The sequence below is a fragment of the Pollachius pollachius genome (genome assembly GCF_949987615.1).
Source record: "Pollachius pollachius genome assembly, chromosome: 1".
NCBI classification, from domain to species: domain Eukaryota; kingdom Metazoa; phylum Chordata; class Actinopteri; order Gadiformes; family Gadidae; genus Pollachius; species Pollachius pollachius.
This window is the reverse complement of record NC_136934.1, coordinates 43,755,351-43,777,363: the sequence shown is the minus strand read 5'-3', so window position 1 is coordinate 43,777,363 and position 22,013 is coordinate 43,755,351. Positions and strand designations below refer to the sequence as shown.

Here is a 22,013-nt window from a genome sequence, read left to right as displayed (position 1 = left end):
ATTAAAGGTCCCATGGCATGCTACTATATGGATGCTTTAATATAGATATTAGTGGGTCCCTAATACAGTATTTAAGGACATTTCCAAAATTCAGCCGTGGTGCAGAATTACAGCCACTACGAAACCAGTCGCACATTGAGCTTTCCCCAAACGCGCCGTTTTAGTGTCTGAAGCTTTAATGCATATGAGAATGCGTCTGCTTGACATTGGAGAAGAAGTCATCTTCATCAGAAGAGGTTGATGTGGTATCAGGAGACCGAAGACCTTCATCGTGTTCTGGCAGATGTGCCTTGATGTAACTAAGGCCTTGATTAGAAACACAGAATCAAACCAACAAACGCATATTTTTGTTATTATTACTCTGTAAGTGAACAACTGCATAGAATCATTGTTGGATGTAAAGGTTTTTGAAAAAAAACAAGCAAACAAACAAAAACAAACAATTTCAAACATTTCAAACAAACATTTTCCTTACCAAGCTGTAGGACTGTGTCATTGCTGGTCCAGGAGGTTTTGAACCTTGGAACGAGAATGGCTGCTGCAATTAGCTCTGGCTCTGACATCATGCTTTCAAACCGCTTCCTCAAACCTTCAAGAAGAGCATCAACAAGTGGCTTGCAAAATCTGAGTGAAGGTCTGGACTTTTCAAGCTTGGTTGTGAGGGTGGTGACTGTCGGAGCCCGCCAGCCCGTCTGAATGTTGAGTTCTCCTTGTAGTATGTTCAAGGACTTCGCAACTGGACTTATGGTGGTGACATATTCCCCTAAAAAGGCTATGTCAGCCGGACTGTACCTAATAGAAACAGAAGAAAATAAACAAACACACATTTCAACAAAATGTATACAGAACCACTGTGCAAGCTGGACATTTATTTATTTGTTTATGTACCTACAGCAGAAAATGTGGTAAGCATTACTCTAACAAAATAAGAACAGAATTATACATTAATATAAGCTACTTACATTGGAACATTGAGTGTAGCACAGACCGTTCTCACAGATCCCTGTCCTTGGTCTCTAATGATTCTGACCAAACGTTCCACGGCCATGAAAGAGGAGTTCCATCGAGTTGAATTAGGCTGTACCAAGTGAATCTTACAGTGTTCCTCTATAAGCTCTGCATTTTGAGGAGACCATGATGCTTTATTCCAGAGTGCCTGACACTTAGAAAAGGCTGATCTGGACAATTTCTTGTAAGCTTCTGTCTTATTAGCCCGATCAACATCGACTGTGGAAACTTAATTTAGTAAATGGCATGCACACCGATGATGTTTCGGCAGCTGATACTGAAGCCCATCATCTTCCTCCAGAATGGCTTCCACATCCATGAATTCCACTTCCTCTTCACCATCAGATGCATCACAATCTTCTCCTACTTCGCCTTCTGCAACTAACTCTTCATTCTTATTTTCATCCTGCTGACCAAAGACACAAAACTCTTTCACGAAATTCGACCCGTTGTCTGTTGTAGTTCTAACAACCTTTTGACTTATTTCATACTCTGCATGAATGTCGGTCAAAACAGCTGCCAAGGCATCGAATGTGTGGGAGCCCTTTAGTTGACGGCAAGCAAGGGCAACTGAACGGCGTTCAAAACTGCAAGGATCAAGCCAGTGGGCTGTTACACCTATAAAGCTCCTTCTCCTGGCCGTCCAACAATCAGTAGTGGTGGCAATGTATGGTACCTTTTTCATTTCGTTCTTGAGACGTTCCTTCATTTTAGATGTAGCTGAATCAATCTTGCGCCACACAGTTGTGCGGGACATGACAGCACTACTCGGTTGTAATTCTACAATAAGGTCTTGGAAGGATGGTTTCTTCACCAGGGAAAAGGGTTGGAGACCTTGAACGATGAAGCGGAGGATAGCCCGATCAACCGTCTTCTGAGACACCTGCTTGGTCTCCAGCAGTTTCAGTTGCTTCGCCTTGAAGCCTGTTCCACCTTCTGATAGCCTCTTGCAGGCAGTTGAAGTCAGTTGACAGTATTCCTCCAGATGTGTCTCATGCCTTCTCTGTAAAACACAGCATAATATTTCAGTTTACACTATAATAAACTAATAAATATTAGAAAAGATACCCATCATCTAGTCTACATGGCAGTATTATTAATTATGAAGTGCTGGTTGTTCATAATTTTCCAATGGCCCCAGACTAACTTTTAAATTGGTTTTACTGGTGCAACTTACTTTAATTTACGTGGATCAGCAAAGTATTTAAGTGCTTCTGACATTCTAACAAGTGCGGACCCATAAAGCAGAATTGCGGGCAGCTGAGAGGAAATGGAAGAGATCAGACTGTCCTAATGATCTATCTCACTATCTCTTTCTTCTCTCTGATTTCACCTCCACTGTGTCAACAGCCAAATCTGCCTTCTACCGACCAAAATTAACTCCTCCGCCTCGAACGCCAGGAAACTGTTATTCTTGTTCTCTTCCCTCCTCAACCCTCCCTCCCCTCCTCCTCCTTCCTGCCTCACTGCTGATGACTTTGTTACCTACTTTACCCAGAAAGTAAAGGATATTAGCTCCTCTTTTATCACTGCCACCATCCTCCCTCCCCCCACCCCCACCTCTGCCTTTACCCAATTCATCCCTCTCACCTCAGACGAGGTCAACAGAATTATAACATCTAACCATGCCACCACCTGCCCCCTGGACACTATCCCTTCCTCCCTCCTCCAGGCTGTGTCAAACGACATCCTACCATTTCTCACCGCACTTATTAACTCCTCCCTCACTTCTGGCATTGTTCCAACGTCTTTCAAGACTGCCAGAATAAAGCCTCTCCTCAAAAAACCAACCCTTGATACCACTGACATCCAGAATTACAGACCGGTATCTCTTCTTTCATTCCTCTCTAAAACATTGGAACGTGCCGTCGCTAACCAACTGTCCTCCAATCTCTCATCTAACAACCTGCTTGACCCTCACCAGTCAGGCTTCAAAAAAGCACACTCCACTGAGACGGCTCTCCTCGCGGTGACTGAGTCCCTCCGTGCGGCCAGTCAGACCAATCAGTTATGCTGCACCGCAAACATCACTGCGGTGGCCCGATCCTGCAGATTTGCACTTTACAACATCCGCAGGATCCGGCCCTTCCTCACAAGGGAAGCAGCTCAGCTTCTAGTCCAACCACTGGTCATCTCCCGCCTTGACTACTGCACCTCGCTCATGGCTGGACTCCCTGCCTCTGCGATTAAACCCTTGCAGCGCATCCAGAATGCGGCAGCGCGCCTCGTGTTCAACCTACCAAAGTTCTCACATGTAACCCCCCTCTTCCGAGACCTCCACTGGCTCCCTGTAATAGCTCGCATCAGATTCAAGATGATGGTACTGGCATACAAGGCAGTCGATGGAACTGCCCCTGCCTACCTCCAAGCATTAGTAAAGCCACACACCCCAGCTCGATCCCTCCGCTCAACTACCTCAGCTGGACGTCTGGTACCGCCATCGCTAAGAGCAAGCAAAGGCCGATCAGCGAAGTCACAACTTTTCTCTGTTTTGGGACCTCAGTGGTGGAACGAACTCCCTACCGATGTCAGGATCGCAGAGTCGCTCACCAGCTTCCGCAAAAGACTCAAAACTCACCTGTTCAGAGTTCACCTCGACTCTGCATAGAAACCAATGCACAGCCACCATTGAATGTTGTACGTCCTGGCACTTGCACATTGCACTTATTGAAGGTACTTAATTGTGTAGCATCTACAGTAGCTGCTATCGTTGCTTTACACGGGGAATGGGTTAGCCTAGCGATTGTAATACTTGCACTTGGTTCTATGAACATCTTTACTGTACCGACAGCGATATATTGTTTCACTTCTTATGACAAATGTACTTATTGTAACAAATGCACTTATTGTAAGTCGCTTTGGATAAAAGCGTCTGCTAAATGCCCTAAATGTAAATGTAAATGCTGCAATACTAGGTCAGGCAAATACAAGACTTCGGGTAGAATATCTCTCATGTATTTAAATACAATTGTAGGCTACAGCAAGTTTTCATTGTATAATAAGACAGGTATAAGTACACTCAAGAGCGTTCCCGCACTTAAATAGGCATTTAAGCCTTACAGTTCAACAAACACTATTGTAAATTGCTGTCTAGGCCAGCTGAACTGTTATTTAAAAAAAAAAAAAAAAAAAAGCCAAATAGCCCCTTAGACTAAACTGTAGGGCTAGCTCTAGTTATTCGCGCCAGTCAAATAAGTGAGCTGAAATGCCCTGCTTGCAACTAGCATAGCCTACGACTGAACTAATAACCTTTTGCATTTTTTTTGTATGCCAAAAAAGACGTTTCGTACTCGAGCTCACACTAGAAACGATACATTGTATGCTCTCCCTATTTGTCAGCGGCATGTCCAAACATGAATCTGAAAGGTCTTCAGTTGATTATCTATGTTACACGATTAGCTTGCCTCGGCTTATGCTAACTAATTGTCAGGCTAAAGTTAGCCATCTGAATGGCTAGCTACAGCCATGGCTGCTGGCAAATCGGCAGGGGGAATGTGGCTTCGACTACTCAAACGTAACCGAGAATGTAAAAAGCTGCATTATCGCAGCTAGCCAATCATTTAGTGCACTTTTCTGTAGCTAGAATCTAGCTTAGAAATGCAAGGAAGTTTATTACAATGTACGTACTCTGTTAACATGCTTCCGCAAATTGGAGGATGAATTTTTGTAGGCGTTGATGAAGTTCTCTTTTGGCAAACACAGCAAACACTTGAAGCGAACATCATCAAGCGATCATTAACTTGTTCAGAAAATTTAAATAGTCTGGCGAGGTGGGGCCACGGGTTGGCACATTCCCGGGATGGACCTGCTGCGTCTTCATCCATTGGTTCCTCCATGGTTTCGTCTCTCATCTAAATCTGACCATGGAGTTGACTTTGGCGGAAAGCGGAGGTGATTGCTGATAGGCTGAAGGCTGTCCCCAATCAGTGGCGCCAGCACAATCCAATCACGTTTGAGAGGGAAACAACAAATTGAGGGTTTCCGAGATTTTTCTTTTGTCCTTTTATTTTTTATTTTTTAGAAGAATTAACGGGTACTCGCGGTTATGGATAGAAATGTAGCGGAGTAAAGAGTACAATATTTGCCTCTCAAATTTACTTGAGTAAAGTCATGAATACTCCCCAAAAATGATACTCGAGTAAAGTACAGATCCCTCAAAATTGTACTTAAGTACTGTACTCAAGTAAATGTACTCCGTTACTGTCCAGCTCTGATTACCAGTGAACAGTATGAACAGCTTTAACACTGTTTACATTAGTAACAGTATTAACAGAGACCAGTATCAGTAGTATTAATAGAGAACAATATTAGCTGCATTAACAGTGTTAATATTATTAACAGTATCAACAGACCAGTGTTAACAGAGAAAAAAACATTGTTGACTGTGTTAACTGTATTAAAAGTTTTTACCAATTAACAGTTATACAGTGCGGTGTTAATATTTGTTGATTATGGTTTTGTTGAACTTTAATCTCTAACTTGATCGTCTTTCTGTATGTTGGCTCAGCCCTTTTGACATAAAGGTCTGTCTGTGCTCATGCAAATTTTATTAAGTTCCTCATTCACTCACCACACCCAGGCGTGGACAAAAATATGAAATAAAGTTGTTGCTCTTCAGGAACTTCAAATCAAGTCCTTCACCTCTATCATGTAAGTCAACTTTATATCTGTTTGCTAGAACAAAGGAACATAATTACTGTTTACATGTATTGATATACTGTATATTAGTTTAAGTTTTATTCAAGCAATACTGGTTTTAGTTTGACCTTCGGCAGACAAACACCATATATTATCTTTTGTTTTCCTATTTATATCTGTATCTAAACCTCAAGGGTTGAACATGTCCAATTAAATCACATGAGCAGAGATATTATCATCGTTCTTATTTGATTATCGGTATTATATGCTTGAAACACAGTATAATTAGTCATGTTAACAGTGATAGATTTACTGGTATTTTGAAATAATTGAAATTTCCATAGCAGTTTACAGTGTCTTACTATAATTAGTGCAGTACTAAGTACGATATTTAGTGTAGTACAGAAATTAATGTCCTCTATAGTTTTAGTGATGAGATTAAGAGATCTTTGTATTTCTCCTGATGAAGTTCTGGAGAGAACATGACTGGATCCCGGAGAATATATCTGCTCTTTAGTCTCCTACAAGGTAAACATCTCAACCCTCTCAGTTGATACCTGTAGTAGGTACTATCTTACTACCTGTAGCACTGAGGTACTCTCTGTAGTACTCTCTCTAATATCTTTAATACTCTGTTATTACCTGTAGTACTCTAATAATACCTGTTGTACTTGTACTGTATCTTGTCCTCTGTTAATACCTTTATTACTCTCATAAAACCTGTAGCACCCTCTGTAATCCTCTGTTAATACCTGTAGTATTCACTGTAATTCTCTGTTAATACTTGTAGTACTCTCTGTGATCCTCTGTCAATACCGGTAGTACTCACTAATTAGAAATATACCATCCAAATCCAACATAATAATAATAATAATTATAATAATAAAAACTAATAACTTGTTAACTAATATTACTAGCTACTAATAATTAATTGATTCTGATAAATGATCTTGTTTTGTAGGAAGTTCAATGTTGCATTAAAATAATTTGTCAAAGTTTGTGCATCGATTGAGCCTTTGGATTTGTCAACCTCTTGTTTTAAAGGTGCTGGGTGCATTGGAAAATTTGAGGCCCGACTGCCAGCGAGTGTGACGACACTCAATGGATCCTGTGTTACCGTTCCTTGTTCCTTCACCTTGGAGGACAAGTTTAATACCCAGCTACATTCTGGATGTGGAAAATGGTGGTTAAAAGATGAAAAACGTATAAGTTCTACAACATTCAGGGGGAACCTTACAGCATACGAATGTACTACAACATTCAATAACGTACATGAAGACAATGGTCAATATTATTTGAGAATTCAATGTGATGATAATGAATTAAAATACAATTTTGTAAACAACAAAGTGACCATCAAGATCAAGGGTAAGTGCAATGTGTGTCCGTCTGAAACAAACATGTCTCACAAGTCCTATTTGTCTTACTGTGGTTCAAATGATGCTGAATGCTGGTAATGCTTGGGTCTCCATAGTAACCGCTCTAAATTGATTTGGTACCCAGGGGACCCTGAGGCACCTCGTTTGACCACGCCCAAGGAGCAGGTGGTGGAGGGGACTCCTGTGGAGCTGGGTTGCTCTGCCCCATCCTACTGTGACACCCACCCGCCCACTGTGACGTGGACCCCCGCCCTGGGGCTCAGCACCCAGCTCCAGCAGAACGATACCATGACCTCCACTCTGACCTTCAACGCCTCCCACCTCCACCATGGGAACAATGTCTCCTGCACTGCGGCCTACTTCATACCATCTGGAAACAAAACTGTGACGTCTACAAGATACCAACTCAGTATCTCATGTGAGTCAATGTACAATCTTTTCAATGGAAAGTACATTTTATTGTTTGTTTACTTTTTTATATTGATCTTTCGGTAAATATACCTTTTTTTCACTTGATCTTAGAAGACAAAGCAGTGGGTTGATAAACAACCACTTTTAATGTTTCTCCTGTTTTTCATTTACTATATTTTATCGTATTCAGAACAGTTTTGTTAAATTCACAACATTCAACCAACATGACAGTGCTGTGTTCCAATATCCATACTTCCATGAGTACACTTAAACAAAGTACACTATCCGTACTCGCTAAGTGTGCTAATTTTCAGATGTCAGTGTTGATCCAAATCGAATACTCAGTGGTGCACTAACCGGAAATTACGATCACGAAACATCCCGCTTTGATCGGTGAACTCTTTACGCCTAGCAGCTATAAAAAGCTATAAAAACTACAAAATGACTCTTTTAATGCAGGCTATGTGAAAAATGCGCTGACTTTGGCTACGCCTGGCTCCGCCCGCTTCCGCTACGTAGCTAAGATGGCTGCCGTTGAGTACGAAAAGTGAACATCGATCCCATGGACATATTATAGAATGGACACCGGATTCCAAAATGGCGCCCATTCATTCCTATGTAAACTGCTCAATAGCGCAGAGCAACATCGAGGAGAGATATGCTTCCGCATCATGGGAGCCTAGCCATGCCCTGGTTCATGACGTACCGGATGCAGAAATATTGTTGTTTTTTAGCATTGTAGCATCATAAGCGAGAGGTCTGAGCGATCGCAGTCGCATTGTTTACCGACCATGGAAGTATAAGTTAACTTCATAAATATGAAAGATTGCTCCATATATCATAATATTACCAACAACATAGTAAATGTATGTAGGCCTAGAAGACAATACAGTTCAATGTTATTGCTTAAGAAACAGATTCCATCCAACTATTTCCGAAAAATGCTATTATAAATTTATATACAAATAAATGGTTACATATCGATCAGCAACGAGGTTGGAGGAGCCTACCCACATAAATATTTGTAATAGGCCTACACCAACATTGTTAACTGTCGTTGTCGTGTTCTTGAAGAAAGTAGTCCAAACCGGATCGCTTTTAACTCACTTCATTTGTTAAAGTATTTCGGTATGGTAACTATGAAGCAAAAGGAGGGGAATGTATTTAACACGCACGTATTGCGACACACAACTTTCCTATCTATTAGCAAGGGGCTGCCATGTGTTTCTGACCTCATCTGGCTCCCGCTCTGCGTTTGTATCAAGTAGGCGTGGCCTATGTGACGTATTGGCTCCGGCTTCCTCATCTAAAGATGCTGCCTTCTGTAGCTGGAGTAGTTATTGCAGCTTGTATGTTTGATCCTGCTCCCTTGTGGCTATGTGGGGGTAGCTTATGTGCTTAAAATTCATAACATCATACATAGCTAAACAAGCAAATGAATACTAAAAACTGAAATACTAACAAAACTGAAATGTTTGTAAGGCTATCAACAATATTATAAAAATGATACCGTAATGCACCTGTTCTTTGTCTTTGGATCTTTTGAATAAATGGATCAATAAATGGTGAATCGCAATGTTCGCAAGCAGAGGCGCGTGAGAGTCATTGAGCAGCAGCTGAACCAGTCTAAAAATCCCTTATCACTAAACACACTTTTAGTGATAAAAAGTCACCACACTGCCTAAAAACCATCAACGTCATTCATGTTAAGTAAAAGGAAAAACCTCGGACACGAGAAGATAATGGAGCCATGCACGAGGCCCTCTCGAATTCCGGGCCGAAACAACATTTGTTTCACTACGACTCCTTTCAGATGCCCACCCCTACTTCTCCAGCAAAACAGAATAGCATAAAACGGCTAATAAAACGCGTGAGGTGGCGTTTTTAAAAATTTTTTTAGTACATGGCATAAAGATAATTATGAGCCTTTGATTGTTATCCAGTCATTTTTTGCAGACACATTCCTGTTCACCACTTGTATTTGGAGTGAACGGAGATATCTACTTCTGGGCCCCTTGAATCGAGGAACCCTTCCACAGCCCGCTTAAACAGCTGCAATACCAGGCTTGGCCGCTGAGCCCCGGTGGATTGCGGAAGTATGCACTGTTCCTGGGGGCTTGATCGATCCACATTTCGCGGTTTGACCGTTTTGAGTACACCATCCGGGTCCTTTCAGTACACTTATTTTCGCCCGATCTTAATTGGAACGCTGTACGTACTCAAACTAAGTATAGTTTAGAATAAAACTACGTACTCAAACTAAGTACTTAGGACTAAGTATAGTCCTAAGTACTTAGTTTGAGTAAGTACTTAGGACTAAGTATTGTAGCGCCGGTCAGGGAGAGACGGAAGAATGAGACGGGAGACAGGTTTCAACCGCTTAGTACCACTCTCGCGCCCCTTACACCGCACGACTGCGACAGTTGGTTCTTTATTTTAACAATGAACATAACAGAAACACGGGACAACTGACCAACACACACAACACTCTCACTAATGGTCCCGATCACACAACAATGGAACAACACACAATTAATAAAGACCCCAAACCCGTTAACCCCACTTAACCCCAACAACAGAACAAATCAACAAAACCCCTTTTGTCAACTGACAACCCCAACCCCAACTCCCAGAATCCCCCGCGGCTCGGGAACATGGCGCCCACACCCGTGGTCGCCCCACAGCCCCCACCTCAGGGGTCAGACGTCCCGACGACCCCATGATCCGTCACATAGTCCCTTAAGTGTTCAGGGGGCCGGCGCCGCCGGTTCGGCCGCTGAAACCCCCCAGAGGCGGCAGCCGCAGGGCCAACGGCCCCACCCGGGGAGCCGGCAGGGACAGAGGAGCCGCCAGGGGAACCGCGAGGCGTTCCTCCTTCCTCACCAGCAACAACCGGGGCGAGGGGGCGGTACTGCGAGAGTCTGTCCTGGTGCAACACCACCACCCGCCCCCAAGCGCCCAGCATCCGCAGCCGGTACACCACCTCGGACACTCTGTCGAGGATTTCTCCCGGCCCCTGCCAGTGGCTCCGCAGTTTGGGGCAGACCCCCCTCTTTCTGACGGGGCAGTACACCCACACCCTGTCCCCGGGTGTGAACGCTCGTCCCCGGCAGCGAGTGTCATAGCCCCTCTTCTGCCTCACCCCGGAGGCAGCCTGAGCCTGGCGGTTGTAGTCGTGGACCACCAGCAGGCGATCCCTCAGCCTGCGGAAATAGTCCATAGCCGCACCCCCGGCGAGCTCAGGCTCGGGCGGGGACCCGAACACCAAGTCCACCGGTGTCCGGAGCTCCCGCCCGAACATGAGGGCAGCCGGAGTGCAGTGACTGGATTCCTGCACCGCCGTCCGATAGGACCACAGGACCAGGGGCAGGTGACGGTCCCAGTCCCGCTGGTGCTGGCTGGTGAGGATGGCGAGCTGGGTGGCCAGGGTGCGGTTAAACCGCTCCACCAACCCGTCACTCTGGGGATGGAGCGGCGTCGTCCTCGTCTTGTGCACCCCCAGCCGCCGGCAGACCTCTCCAAAGACCTGGGACTCGAAGTTCCGCCCCTGGTCGCTGTGGAGCTCAGCAGGGACCCCGAAACGGGCAAACATCTCCTCCACCAGCCTCTCCGCGGTGGTGGCAGCGCTCTGATCCGGCACCGCATACGCCTCTGGCCATTTGGTGAAGTAGTCCATGGCCACGAGGACGTAGCGGTTGCCAGAGTCGGTGACTGGAAACGGCCCCAGGACGTCGACCCCCACCCGTTCCATCGGTGCTCCCACCAGGTACTGCTGGAGCGGGGCGTGGGAACGCTGGGCAGGTCCTTTCTGCGCCGTGCAGGTGTCGCAGCAGTGGACGTGCAGCTCAACGTCCCGTCGACAGCCCGGCCAGTAGAACCGCCCCCGCAGGCGATGCAGGGTCTTGGCGTTTCCGTAGTGCCCCGCCCCCACCGAGCCGTGGACCAGCTGCAGCACCTGGGGACGAAGCACACGGGGCACCAACAGCTGCAGGATGTCGCCCTTCCCCCTAGGGTCCCGCCAGCGGCGGTGGACCACCCCGTTGTGGAGCTGGAAGCATCCCCACTGGGAGTGGTAGGCCTTCACCTCAGGCCCTCGTGCCGACAGCTGGGGCGCTGCCCCGCCTCCAGCCAGTCCCTCAACAACACCAGGGTCTCGTCGGCCCGCTGCTGCTGCTCCAGCTGACTCGCCGTCAGCAGGAGCCACCCCTCCGCCTCCCCGATAGTCTGGTCAGCCTCGGTGGTCTGGAGAGCCGCCACCATCGGAGACTCGTGGGCCCGCTCCTCCTGGCGCAGGCAGTAGCGACACTCCAGGACTGCACAGGGCCGTCGGGAGAGTGCGTCAGCATTGCTGTGGAGCCGCCCCGCCCGATGCTGGATCTCGAAGTCGTACTCCTGCAAAACTTCCAGCCATCGAGCCACCTGGCCCTCAGGGTTCTTAAAACTGAGGAGCCAGGTGAGGGACGCGTGGTCGGTGCGGATCAGGAAGCGCCTGCCATGCAGGTACGGCCTGAAATGCCGCACGGCCAGAACCACAGCCAACAGCTCCCGTCGGGTCACGCAGTAATTGCGCTCCGCCCGACTGAGAGTGCGGCTGAAGTAGGGACGTAGGGACGGGACGTTCCCCCTCCCCCACTCCCTGGGAGAGGACCCCACCGACCCCCACGTTACTGGCATCGGTGTCGAGGACGAAAGGCCGACCAGCGTCGGGGTAAGCCAGGACCGGGGCCTCGGTGAGCACCGCCTGGAGTCGGGCGAAGGCCGTGGCGCAGGCGTTGTCCCAGACGTACGGCCGGCCCGCCTCGGTTAAACGGTGGAGGGGGCTGGCGACCGTAGCAAAGTGCCGGACGAACCGGCGGTAGTACCCCGCCAGGCCCAGAAAACTCCGCAGTTCGCCGGCGTTGGTGGGGGTCGGCCAGTCCCGGACCGCAGCCGCCTTGGCCGGGTTAGTGGCTACGCCATGCTTGTTCAACACGTGCCCCAAGAACAGCGTTTCCCTGGACAGCAGGGAACATTTGGCAGGGTTCAGCCGCAACCCGGCCCGGCGGATGGCCCCAAGAACCTCCCGTAGGTTCGCCAGCGCCCCGCCGAAATCGCGTGCGTGCACCAACAGGTCGTCCAGGTACACGACACAACGACTCCGGGGGACGTTCGCCAGGACCCTCTCCATCATCCGCTCGAACGTCGCCGGCGCGTTGCATAGTCCGAACGGCATGACGCGAAACTGCCACAGCCCCTGTCCGATGGTGAACGCAGTCTTAGGTCTGGCCTCGGGCGCCAACTCCACCTGCCAGTAGCCGCTACGCAGGTCCAGGGAGCTGAACCAGCTAGACCCCCCGATGTAGTCCAGGGCGTCGTCGATCCGTGGAAGCTGGTACGAGTCCTTCCGAGTGACCTCGTTAAGGCGCCGGTAGTCCACACAGAATCTCCAGCTACCGTCCTTTTTTTTTACCATGACGGCCGGGGCCGCCCATGGGCTGGACGAGGGCTCGATCACTCCCCCGGCAGCCATCTCGCGGACCTTGTCCTCCGCCGCCTGGCGCTTGGCTAGTGCTAATCGGTGGGGCCGCAGGCGGATGGGCCGGGCAGAGCCGGTGTCGATGGTATGCTGCAACAGCCTCAGCTGCCGACTCTGCTGTACGTCGAGGCCAGCTCCGCTGCGCAGCCACAGCGCATTGACGGCCTCGGCGGTCTCAGGGGAAGGAAAAGCGGCAGACACAGAGCCGCGGGGAATGCAGGGACCAGGCTGAGGCTGAGGCTCCCGGGGCATAACCTGGCGACTACTCCGCTGGCCGCCAGAGCCCCCGTGCCCCCCCCGTCCGGACTGGAGCGCCACAGTCTCCGCGCCGACGGTGATGGTCGCTCCAGCCATGTCCAACCTGGCACCCCAACGGTTCAGTAGGTCCAGGCCGATTATGCACGAGTCCCTGATGTCGGCGAGCCAAAACTCGTGCATGACCTCCCGGTCACCCACTCGGACGGCCAGCCGCTTCCTTCCCCTCATTCCGGTCTCCTGTCCCGTAACGGTCGCCGGTTCACCGCACCGGAAACAGCGCCGGTCAGCTCCGGACCCTCGTCTGTCGTCGGGTGGAGGACGCTGCGGTTGACGCTGTCGGGGACGCTGGGGCGTCCATGCCTGAAAACACTCCTCCCCGACGTCGTCCTCGTCCCGCTCGTAGTCCGCCTGCCGGACGTGAGGTCGGGGCAAGCCCTTGGAGGAACGACTGAAGGGCTAGTTCCTCCTTAGCCGCAGCAGGGAAGTCGGGGTAGCCCCGCTGGGCGTAGAGCAGTACATCGGCTGCGTAGGCCCCCAACCGTTCCCCCTCCCGGCGGCGGCGGCTGGTCAGCAACTCCCGGCTGTGGCCCACGACCCCCCGCTGTCCGAAACGCCTCTCCAAGGCTAGGGTCAGGGCCCGGAAGTCCTGCTGGTCTGCTGGGGCCAGGTCCAGCAGAACCTGCAACGCCGTTCCCTCCAAGGCTAGGGCAAGTTGGGCGGCGGACTCGTACATAGCCCAGCCGTAGTACTGCGCGGCGATCCTCAGCTGCGCCAGGTAAGGCTCAAGCGGTGTCTCCCCGGAAAATTTGGGCAGCCTGGCCACCAGGTGGCGGCCGATTGCCGCCGATCCTGTGGCATCACCAACGGCCGCTGTGTGGCACTGCGCCGCCGTCGAGCCGGGCCATTCCGAGTCTTCCTCCTTCGGACGCTCCAGTTTGAATAATGTGTTATTCTCCATAATCCCACTTCTGACACCAATGTAGCACCGGTCAGAGAGAGACGGAAGAGAGAGACGGGGGACAGGTTTCAACCGCTTAGTACCACTCTCGCGCCCGTTACACCGCACGACTGCGACAGTTGGTTCTTTATTTTAACAACGATCATAACAGAAACACGGGACACCTGACCAACACACACAACACTCTCACTAATGGTCCCGATCACACAACAATGGAACAACACACAATTAATAAAGACCCCAAACCCGTTAACCCCACTTAACCCCAACAACAGAACAAATCAACAAAACCCCTTTTGTCAACTGACAACCCCAACCCCAACTCCCAGAATCCCCCGCGGCTCCGGAACATGGCGCCCACACCCGTGGTCACCACAGTTTAGTCCTAAGTACGGATAGTATGGATATTGGAACAACACAGCACAGGAGCTGAGGGCTAGGCTCTGATTGGTGAGTTCTCTCTCAGATGCCCCCAGGAACACCTCTGCTTTCGGCAGCCCTTGTCCTCCAGCCAGAGAGGGAGGCTGCCTGAACCTGACCTGCACCAGTCATGCTAACCCTGCTGTCAGCGAGGTCACCTGGTACCGAATACATGGAGAACACATACTTAAGATCGGGATTGAATCTTCTCTGTCCATCCAGCTGTTGAACACCAATAACTTGTTCTTCTGTGTAGTCGGGAATGACATTGGCATTGAAACATCTAATATCTACAAGATCGACATTCAAAGTAAGTTTATTCAAAAGAGGAAACAACCCTGAGCTTGGTGATGTACCTAAAGCAGGGGTTCTCAACATTTTGACAGCTGAGGGCCAATTTAGGAACCCAGAATTTGACTGAGGGCCGCCAAAGATAAAAAAAAAAAAAAAAAGTAGGCGGGAAAAGCCGTCAGCATCCCAGTGGTGGAAAAAAAACATTGCACCGTGGACCTCTGGGAGTGAGGTCAAGTGAGGTCTAAATCACGAAACTGATGTTCATCCTTTCAAAGTAATGTACAGTCGGATTAAAACTAACAAATGTAACAGGATTTAATTGAAAGCTAGAGAGAGTCGACTTTTCTCTTTATATTTATTTATTTTTGTTTAAATTAATATTGGTATAATATTTTTTTTTAAATTGAGAACCAATGACCTAAAGGATTCAGAGAAGACAAAGCAGTGTGTTGATCAATAATTCAAAGTAAAATTGACTCAAAACCAGTGAGCAAATGAAAAGGTTATTTCATTCAAACCTGAATACGTTTTTTATGTACTCATTTCAGTTTTTGTTATGCTTTTTTGTTGACTGACTGCTTATTTTAAGGTCAACATTCAAAGTAAGATTGACTAAAAACCAGGAGCAACCCTGAGATTGGTGATGTAGTGATAATAATGTTTTTGTTAAACAGGAAGTAAGATGACTTCTCCAAATTCTCTCTTCTTGTTGTCTTCCCCCTTCCCTGTATTCAAAGCTCCTCCAAGAATCCTGCCCCCTTCAAACTGCAGCAGAATTGCAGCCTGGGTGCAATGTTCCTGCGACAGCGTGGGCAGACCATCACCGTCTCTGGAGTGGAGGTTGAATGGGAAACTGGTGTTGGGTTCTGAAGACGTGTCTTTTAGCCAGGTCAACCTGGAGAACGCCACGTTGAGGAGCTCCCTCACAATGAGGGCCCCTGCTGGTCTGACAGCCTTGACCTGCCACAGCTCCAACGCTGCCGGGAACACCAGCCAGACGCTTCCTGTCCTCCACCTGGATACACAGCCGAACCTGACAGGTCTGACCTCAGGTAGCTAAAGGGACCCTATTGCACCACCAGCTATGAGGCAGATCAGTCATTACAAGGTCTTTCAAAATATAGTCACTTCTGGACACTCCCATCACAAATAGCAGTGATGTAGAGTACAGATGATGTGTGATAATAATTACAATAATATTTATTTATATAGCACTTTACAAAGTTACAAAGTGCTTTGCAAGGTCATACAAACAAGGAAAATGACAGAAAGTAGAATTGATGAAGTAATAATAATAAGTCCCTCCAGAAAAATGTGGCGTTTTTTTGTGATTGTTGCGGCCAAAAATCCTTGATTATGCGGCACGTTTTCTTAAAAAATGTGATGAAATATGCAGCATGTTTATGCAATTTTATGCGATGAATTCGCGGGAACTTGCGAAAAAATGCGGGAACTTGCGAAAAATGCAGCTTTCCGATGACGTTTGCGTCGCGTAATTACGTCACTTCATAGCGTTCTCATGGCAACAGGGGGAAATGGCCGCTCTTGTGTGAAGTAAACGCAACATTTTTCAACTTTCTGCTAAGATTATGTGACTTTTTTGCAACGAAAATGCGGGGATTATGAAATCATGCAAGCCCCGCATATTTTGCGCGGAAATCTGCAATTTATGAGGTGAAAGTGCGGCATATTTGAAAAAATGCGGCCCCGCATGAATATGCGGACTTTGGCTGATTATGCGTTGAATTATGCGATCGTATAATCGCGTTTTTCTGGAGGGACTGAATAATGACAAGCAAGATGAATTAGTCATGTAGTCAAACAAGAAATTGGTCTGGCAGTAATCTGCATATATATAAAAAAAGTGACTTGTGCATCATAGATCATGGTACATGAAAATGAGGTAATAAACAAAATAAAAGGATGGGTAGATCACCGGTCACCTCCCTGATGTACTGCACCAATTGGTAGGTTGGTAAGAAATTTCCTTTTGTGACTTTTTTAATGGCTTGTGACGTCTAATATGCACAAAGGATTCTTAAAATGCATTGTTGACTAATCCAATCTCAAAATCCTGATGCCACCTTTTCACACAGAAAAACTGCCCTGGATAGCTGCTATTGCTGTGCTAGCTGCGGGTCTGCTGTTTGCAGCAGTGTGTGCTGTAAGGTACGTGGACTGCTAGCCAGTGATTGTATGAATGTCCATTTCTTCACTGATTTCTTTACTGATTATTTAATAATTGTCATTATTGAATAATTAGCATTCAGTCACACCGAGTTCATAATCTGAATTGAAACCACTTTCCCTGTCTGGCAGTGGGATCACTAAAGCTAACCACATGTCAATAAGAAATAGTCTGCTTCTTTTTCTCCTTCCTCTTCTTCTTCTCCCCTACTGTTAACATTCCAGAGCTTGGAAAGTGACCAACCAAACAAGACTCGGCAAGGATGCTCTACTCAACAAATCTCCACCCAATCAAGGGAACACCCAGGTAACCCTCCCCCTATTTTTACCCAGGTTACCCTATCTGAAAACAATCTGTAGCCGGCTGACCCTAACACTATCTTTACCAATTTAACCCTAACCTTATCTGTAAACAGGTTACCCTAACCCTATGTTTACCAAGGTAACCCTAACCTTATCTGTAAACAGGTTACCCTAACACTATCTTTACCAATTTAACCCTAACCTTATCTGTAAATGGGTTACCCTAACCCAGGGGCACCCAATTAGAATTCAAAGAGGTCCAGTGACTCAAATTTCCGCCCAGCAAAGGTCCGAACCTTTCAAATGTCAAACTTGCGCTATGATTCAGGGGTATATGTAGTTATGTATGTAATAAACAAAGTAGTACATTTCAATAAAATGACAACAATATTTATTGCACATTTACTACTACGGTCAGCCTCTGCCTGGTCCCTGCATCAATACAGACACATTAAACATTTACTAAAATAAATAAGCAACCTAATCATGAATAACAGTAGGCCTGTATCACAAATTTTAACACAAAATTTTAACTTAAAATTGTCTGATTGTTAAACAAAGTGCTTTGATTTTTGAACAAATTTGAACATTATAAAACAGGTTTAATGACCATCTTTCCCACTCTCCCATTTCTCCATCTCACATATTTTTAGTGAGAGAAGTGGGCTTTTGCTTGCCCTGCCAGTAACTTGAACCTTGGCTGGAATGGGGTCAGTGCCATTCTCATGCACATATGTACTCATTGGTGAGTCTAGAACGGTACTTATTTTTTATTATGTTCATAGTGGAGAAAGCTGTCTCACAGCTATACGTGGAGCCTAACATGGTCAAGGTGTACAGTGCTACCTTCGTTAGACCAGGGAAAACAGTCTCAGGCACTGTCTGTAGCCAGAAAGTGGCATGTTCAGTTACACCAAAATGCTCTCTTAGTGCAACATTTGCTTGCAGATCAATCAGTTCCATCTGGAGAGATCCATCCCATCAACATTCAGCAGGCGATGTTGATGGGATGAGGATGTCATGTCCTCTTCCATCTGTGACACAGCTCCTCTCTCTCTTCCTGCCATGGCAGGGGCTCCATGTGTGGTGACTGAGACCACTTGTTTCAGATCTATCCCCCTCTTTCTCAGCATCTCCTTTATGGCCTTGTATATGTCCCCTCCTCTTGTATGTGTCTTGTGGCAGCCCGTTTCCCCGCGTGTCAGGTGCCCGGTAGGAATCACACGGTGAGCAAGGGTTAAAGCCGCAGTCGGCGTTTATTTCACAAGAATAATTAGTTGGCATCCTCGTGCTAGGGTCTCCGGGAGCCTCTAGTTCGCGGGCGTGGTGCGGAATCCCTCCGTGTCGCTTCGCCATTCGTCCGGCCTGGTGCTTACTCCCTCGGTGTCGCACGCTCCGTGGGTCGGACTCCCCCCGTGTCACTCTCCCAGTTCGCCCGGTCTGGTGCTTCTTTTATGCCGGCTCCTGGTCCTTTCCCTTCCTCCGGCCAGGTGTCCCCGATCACGCTGATTGGGGGGAGAGACGTGGTGCTCTCTGTCGCCGGCTGGAGGGTGACGACGGTAAACCAAGTCTACTGCGTCTCCTCGGACCCGCCCGGTCCGAGGTCCAGCGGCGGGATGCCACAGTCTCAAGTGATGTTACATCTAAGAGGTCCTCACAGAATTCTTTCTTCTCTTTGTGGAAAAATCGAACATACACCAGAAGCTGGGCTTTATCGGTGATATCTGTAGATTCATCAACAGCTAAGGGATATGCATGGCGCACTCTGAATAGCTGCATCAAGCTGCGCCAGTACATCCCCTGTTAATATTTCAGTCTTTTTTGATGTTGTTTGAGCAGACATTGGGACTTGCTTGATTTTTTCACGCAACTCATCTTTTTGTTTACCCTCAAGTAATGTTTCAGCGACAGCATTCATGCACTCGTTAACAACGACCCCATCAGTAAATAGCTTTTTATGTTGACCCAAAATCAATGTTACTTTTAGTAAACATTCGTTTGCACGTTGCTGGGCCGTTAATGAATGTGAGAGTATTCTGGTGGACCGATCATACTGGGATCTGAGTTTGTTTATTTTCCGTGCCCTCACCTCTGACTTCAGTGGGTATGTTTGCTCAAAATACATGTGCTTGGTTTCGTAGTGGCGCTTCACATTGCCACTTTTTATGATCGCCACGGTCTCGGTACATATGTGACAGACTGGTTTACTACTCGCAGCGGGAAGAATGAAGATATATTGCTCTATCCATTCATCCTTGAAAGCTTGATTTTCGGAGTCTACTTTTCTTATCTTTGAGCATGACATGCCCTATCTCTCCTCTTGCGAGCTCTTGATTTCGATCCTCTCTCTGATCCTCACTTTCTCTCCATGGACCTATTAAAGATACTCTCTAGTGAGCCCTTTCCACAAATTCCGCCTCTCTTTCCACACACTCTAAACAATCGCTTTGATTGGCTGAGTAGCGTGAAGCGTTATGACCTCATGACGTACATACGGAAGCTGGACAAGCTGCTACAAAGCTGAAAAAAATGTGTCGCGGTGCAGAAAGAACCGTCACTCGGTCCGGATCTGGACCGGAGTCCGCCATTTAGTGACCTCTGCCCTAACCTGACCCTATGTTTATCCAGGTAACCCTAACCCCAACCCTATCTTTGTCCCAAGGCCACCCTTAACCGGTTTTAACCCAGAAAACCAGGGTTCGAGTTACGTGGGAGCCAGTAGGAGTTGAGCTCCCATAAGTCTGAGCTCCAATGAAATAAATAATATGTCAAAATGTGTGTGTGTGAGTGTGTGTATGTGTGTGTGTGTGTGTATGTGAGAGAGAAAGAGAGAGAGAGAGAATTGTGAGATCCCTGAGGTTCTGGTGACATCCCAATCAGTAAATCCATATATATATATATATCTCACTCAGGTGTTCTTCAAAAGTGAGGAGGACGTCTATGCTAAAATTGATAAACGGATGAACACGGTTGGACCGAGAGAGAAGCCTGTTGGAGCAGGAGAAAAGGCTGCTGGATTGGAAGAAGGGGCTGTTGGACTGGGAGAAGGGGCTGCTGGACTGGGAGAAGGGGCTGCTGGACTGGGAAAAGGGGCTGTTGGACTGGGAGAAGGGGCTGCTGGACTGGGAAAAGGGGCTGTTGGACTGGGAGAAGGGGCTGCTGGACTGGGAGAAGGGGCTGTTGGACTGGGAGATGGGGCTGTTGGACTGGGAGAAGGGGCTTTTGGACCGAGGGAGGAGGCTGTAACAGCAGCAGGTTCCTCAGCCTTGACCCAACGGGATTCAGAGGAAGCAGCAGACCCAGCCCCAGACAGCCAGGTGGCGGACTGCGATGTGGTGTACACAACAGTGAACTGGAAGAAGTCCTAGAAAAATGAGATCTTAGCTCCTGGGGCAGAGACCCCCTGGGGCCCAGGGCCCCTGAGGCCCCTACACTTCCTCTCGGGTGGATGAGGGGTGAGCTAAGGGCTAGAGGGATGAGTTAAGGACTACATTGATGGGTAAAGGCTAGAGGGATGAGTTAAGGGCTGCAGGGAGAAATAAAGGGCCACAAGGATGAGTTAAGGCTAGAGGGACAGGCAAACGGCTACAAGGATGAGCAAAGGGCTAGAAGGATGAGTAAGGGGCTAGACGGGGGCCGTATTCACTTACGAATCTTAGGGTTAAAAGTAGCTCACAAGTGGCGAATTTAGGAGGAACCCCTAAAAATAATGGGTGTGTCAGTCTTGTCAGTCTTTGGCTCCTAATTGATTTTACTTGGAGCAATTCACAAAGTATTTTAGGCCTAAAAGTAGCACCTAAGTCTAGGAGAGCTTAAAAGTCCTCGAGAGGACACTTAACTCAGTAAGACCTGTTCACAAAGAATCTGAAAATGAAGAAATATTTTGGAGACAATGGAGGACTGCAAATTGATAATGAGATATAGGCGTAAGGGTATCAAACTTGTGGTTGAATTTGTGAATAACACCTTGATATTTAGCAACAGGGAAAATGCAACTTTGCAATGCTGACGATTTAGGAACATCGCTGTTAAGGGAAATGTATAAATATGTCCTCAGTTGTTTTATATATATATATATATTTTTTATTGTGATTATTCTTTACCCAAGTCCACAGAAGGGATGCAGCATAATTATTGCACCACTGTGGGGCGCTGTGAAGGACACAGGCTTGCGTCATATGTAAATTAAGGTGCGTTCACATCAAGCACATGTTCAGGATGTTTAATGCAGTTCTAAGAGCGCTCGGCTGAGCGTAACATGTATAAATCGTATTGAGAAAATAAACCATGCAAAAGAGCTAAAGAGTTCATCGTCTCCGTCCCAACTATCTCTCTGAGTGCAACGTATGAGCCTTCCTTAACGTCAACAATCGCAACCATCAGTCATGGTTAAAACACACGGGGCTGTAAAGTTTACATCGAGCGGTGACTCTTCGTTGCTGGTGTGGTGGAGTATAAGTAGAACGAATAGTATTCGCTTCAGCTTTATGGCATATTTATTCACCGTTCAGAAGAGCACACAGAATACATGACTGGCTGCCGTCATTCAACAACATCTCTCTAGCTTGACTTGACGCACTCATCTGCTAGAGCGTAGTGACATCATCACTTTACAATATAACATGTGACACATTGGATAATA

General features: G+C 47.4%; 1 protein-coding gene across 3 annotated transcripts; it reads left to right on the top strand.

Moving 5' to 3' along the window:
• The first annotated feature begins 5,595 nt into the window (after positions 1-5,595).
• On the top strand, positions 5,596-21,679 carry LOC307077594 (sialic acid-binding Ig-like lectin 5). Of its 3 annotated transcripts, none has more exons than XM_079739023.1 (9): positions 5,596-5,658; positions 6,116-6,174; positions 6,691-7,014; positions 7,150-7,443; positions 14,634-14,897; positions 15,619-15,921; positions 16,978-17,050; positions 17,294-17,375; positions 20,284-21,679. In XM_079739023.1, exons 2-9 carry the CDS (start codon positions 6,129-6,131, stop codon positions 20,737-20,739), a joined length of 1,842 nt encoding a protein of 613 aa, XP_079595149.1. In that variant the 5' UTR covers positions 5,596-5,658; positions 6,116-6,128; the 3' UTR covers positions 20,740-21,679. The 3 variants fall into 3 exon arrangements, with proteins under 3 accessions (XP_079595149.1, XP_079595148.1, XP_079595150.1); XM_079739022.1 differs by having other exon boundaries at positions 15,619-15,933; XM_079739024.1 differs by lacking the exon at positions 14,634-14,897 and having other exon boundaries at positions 15,619-15,933.
• Positions 21,680-22,013: the final 334 nt, after the last annotated feature.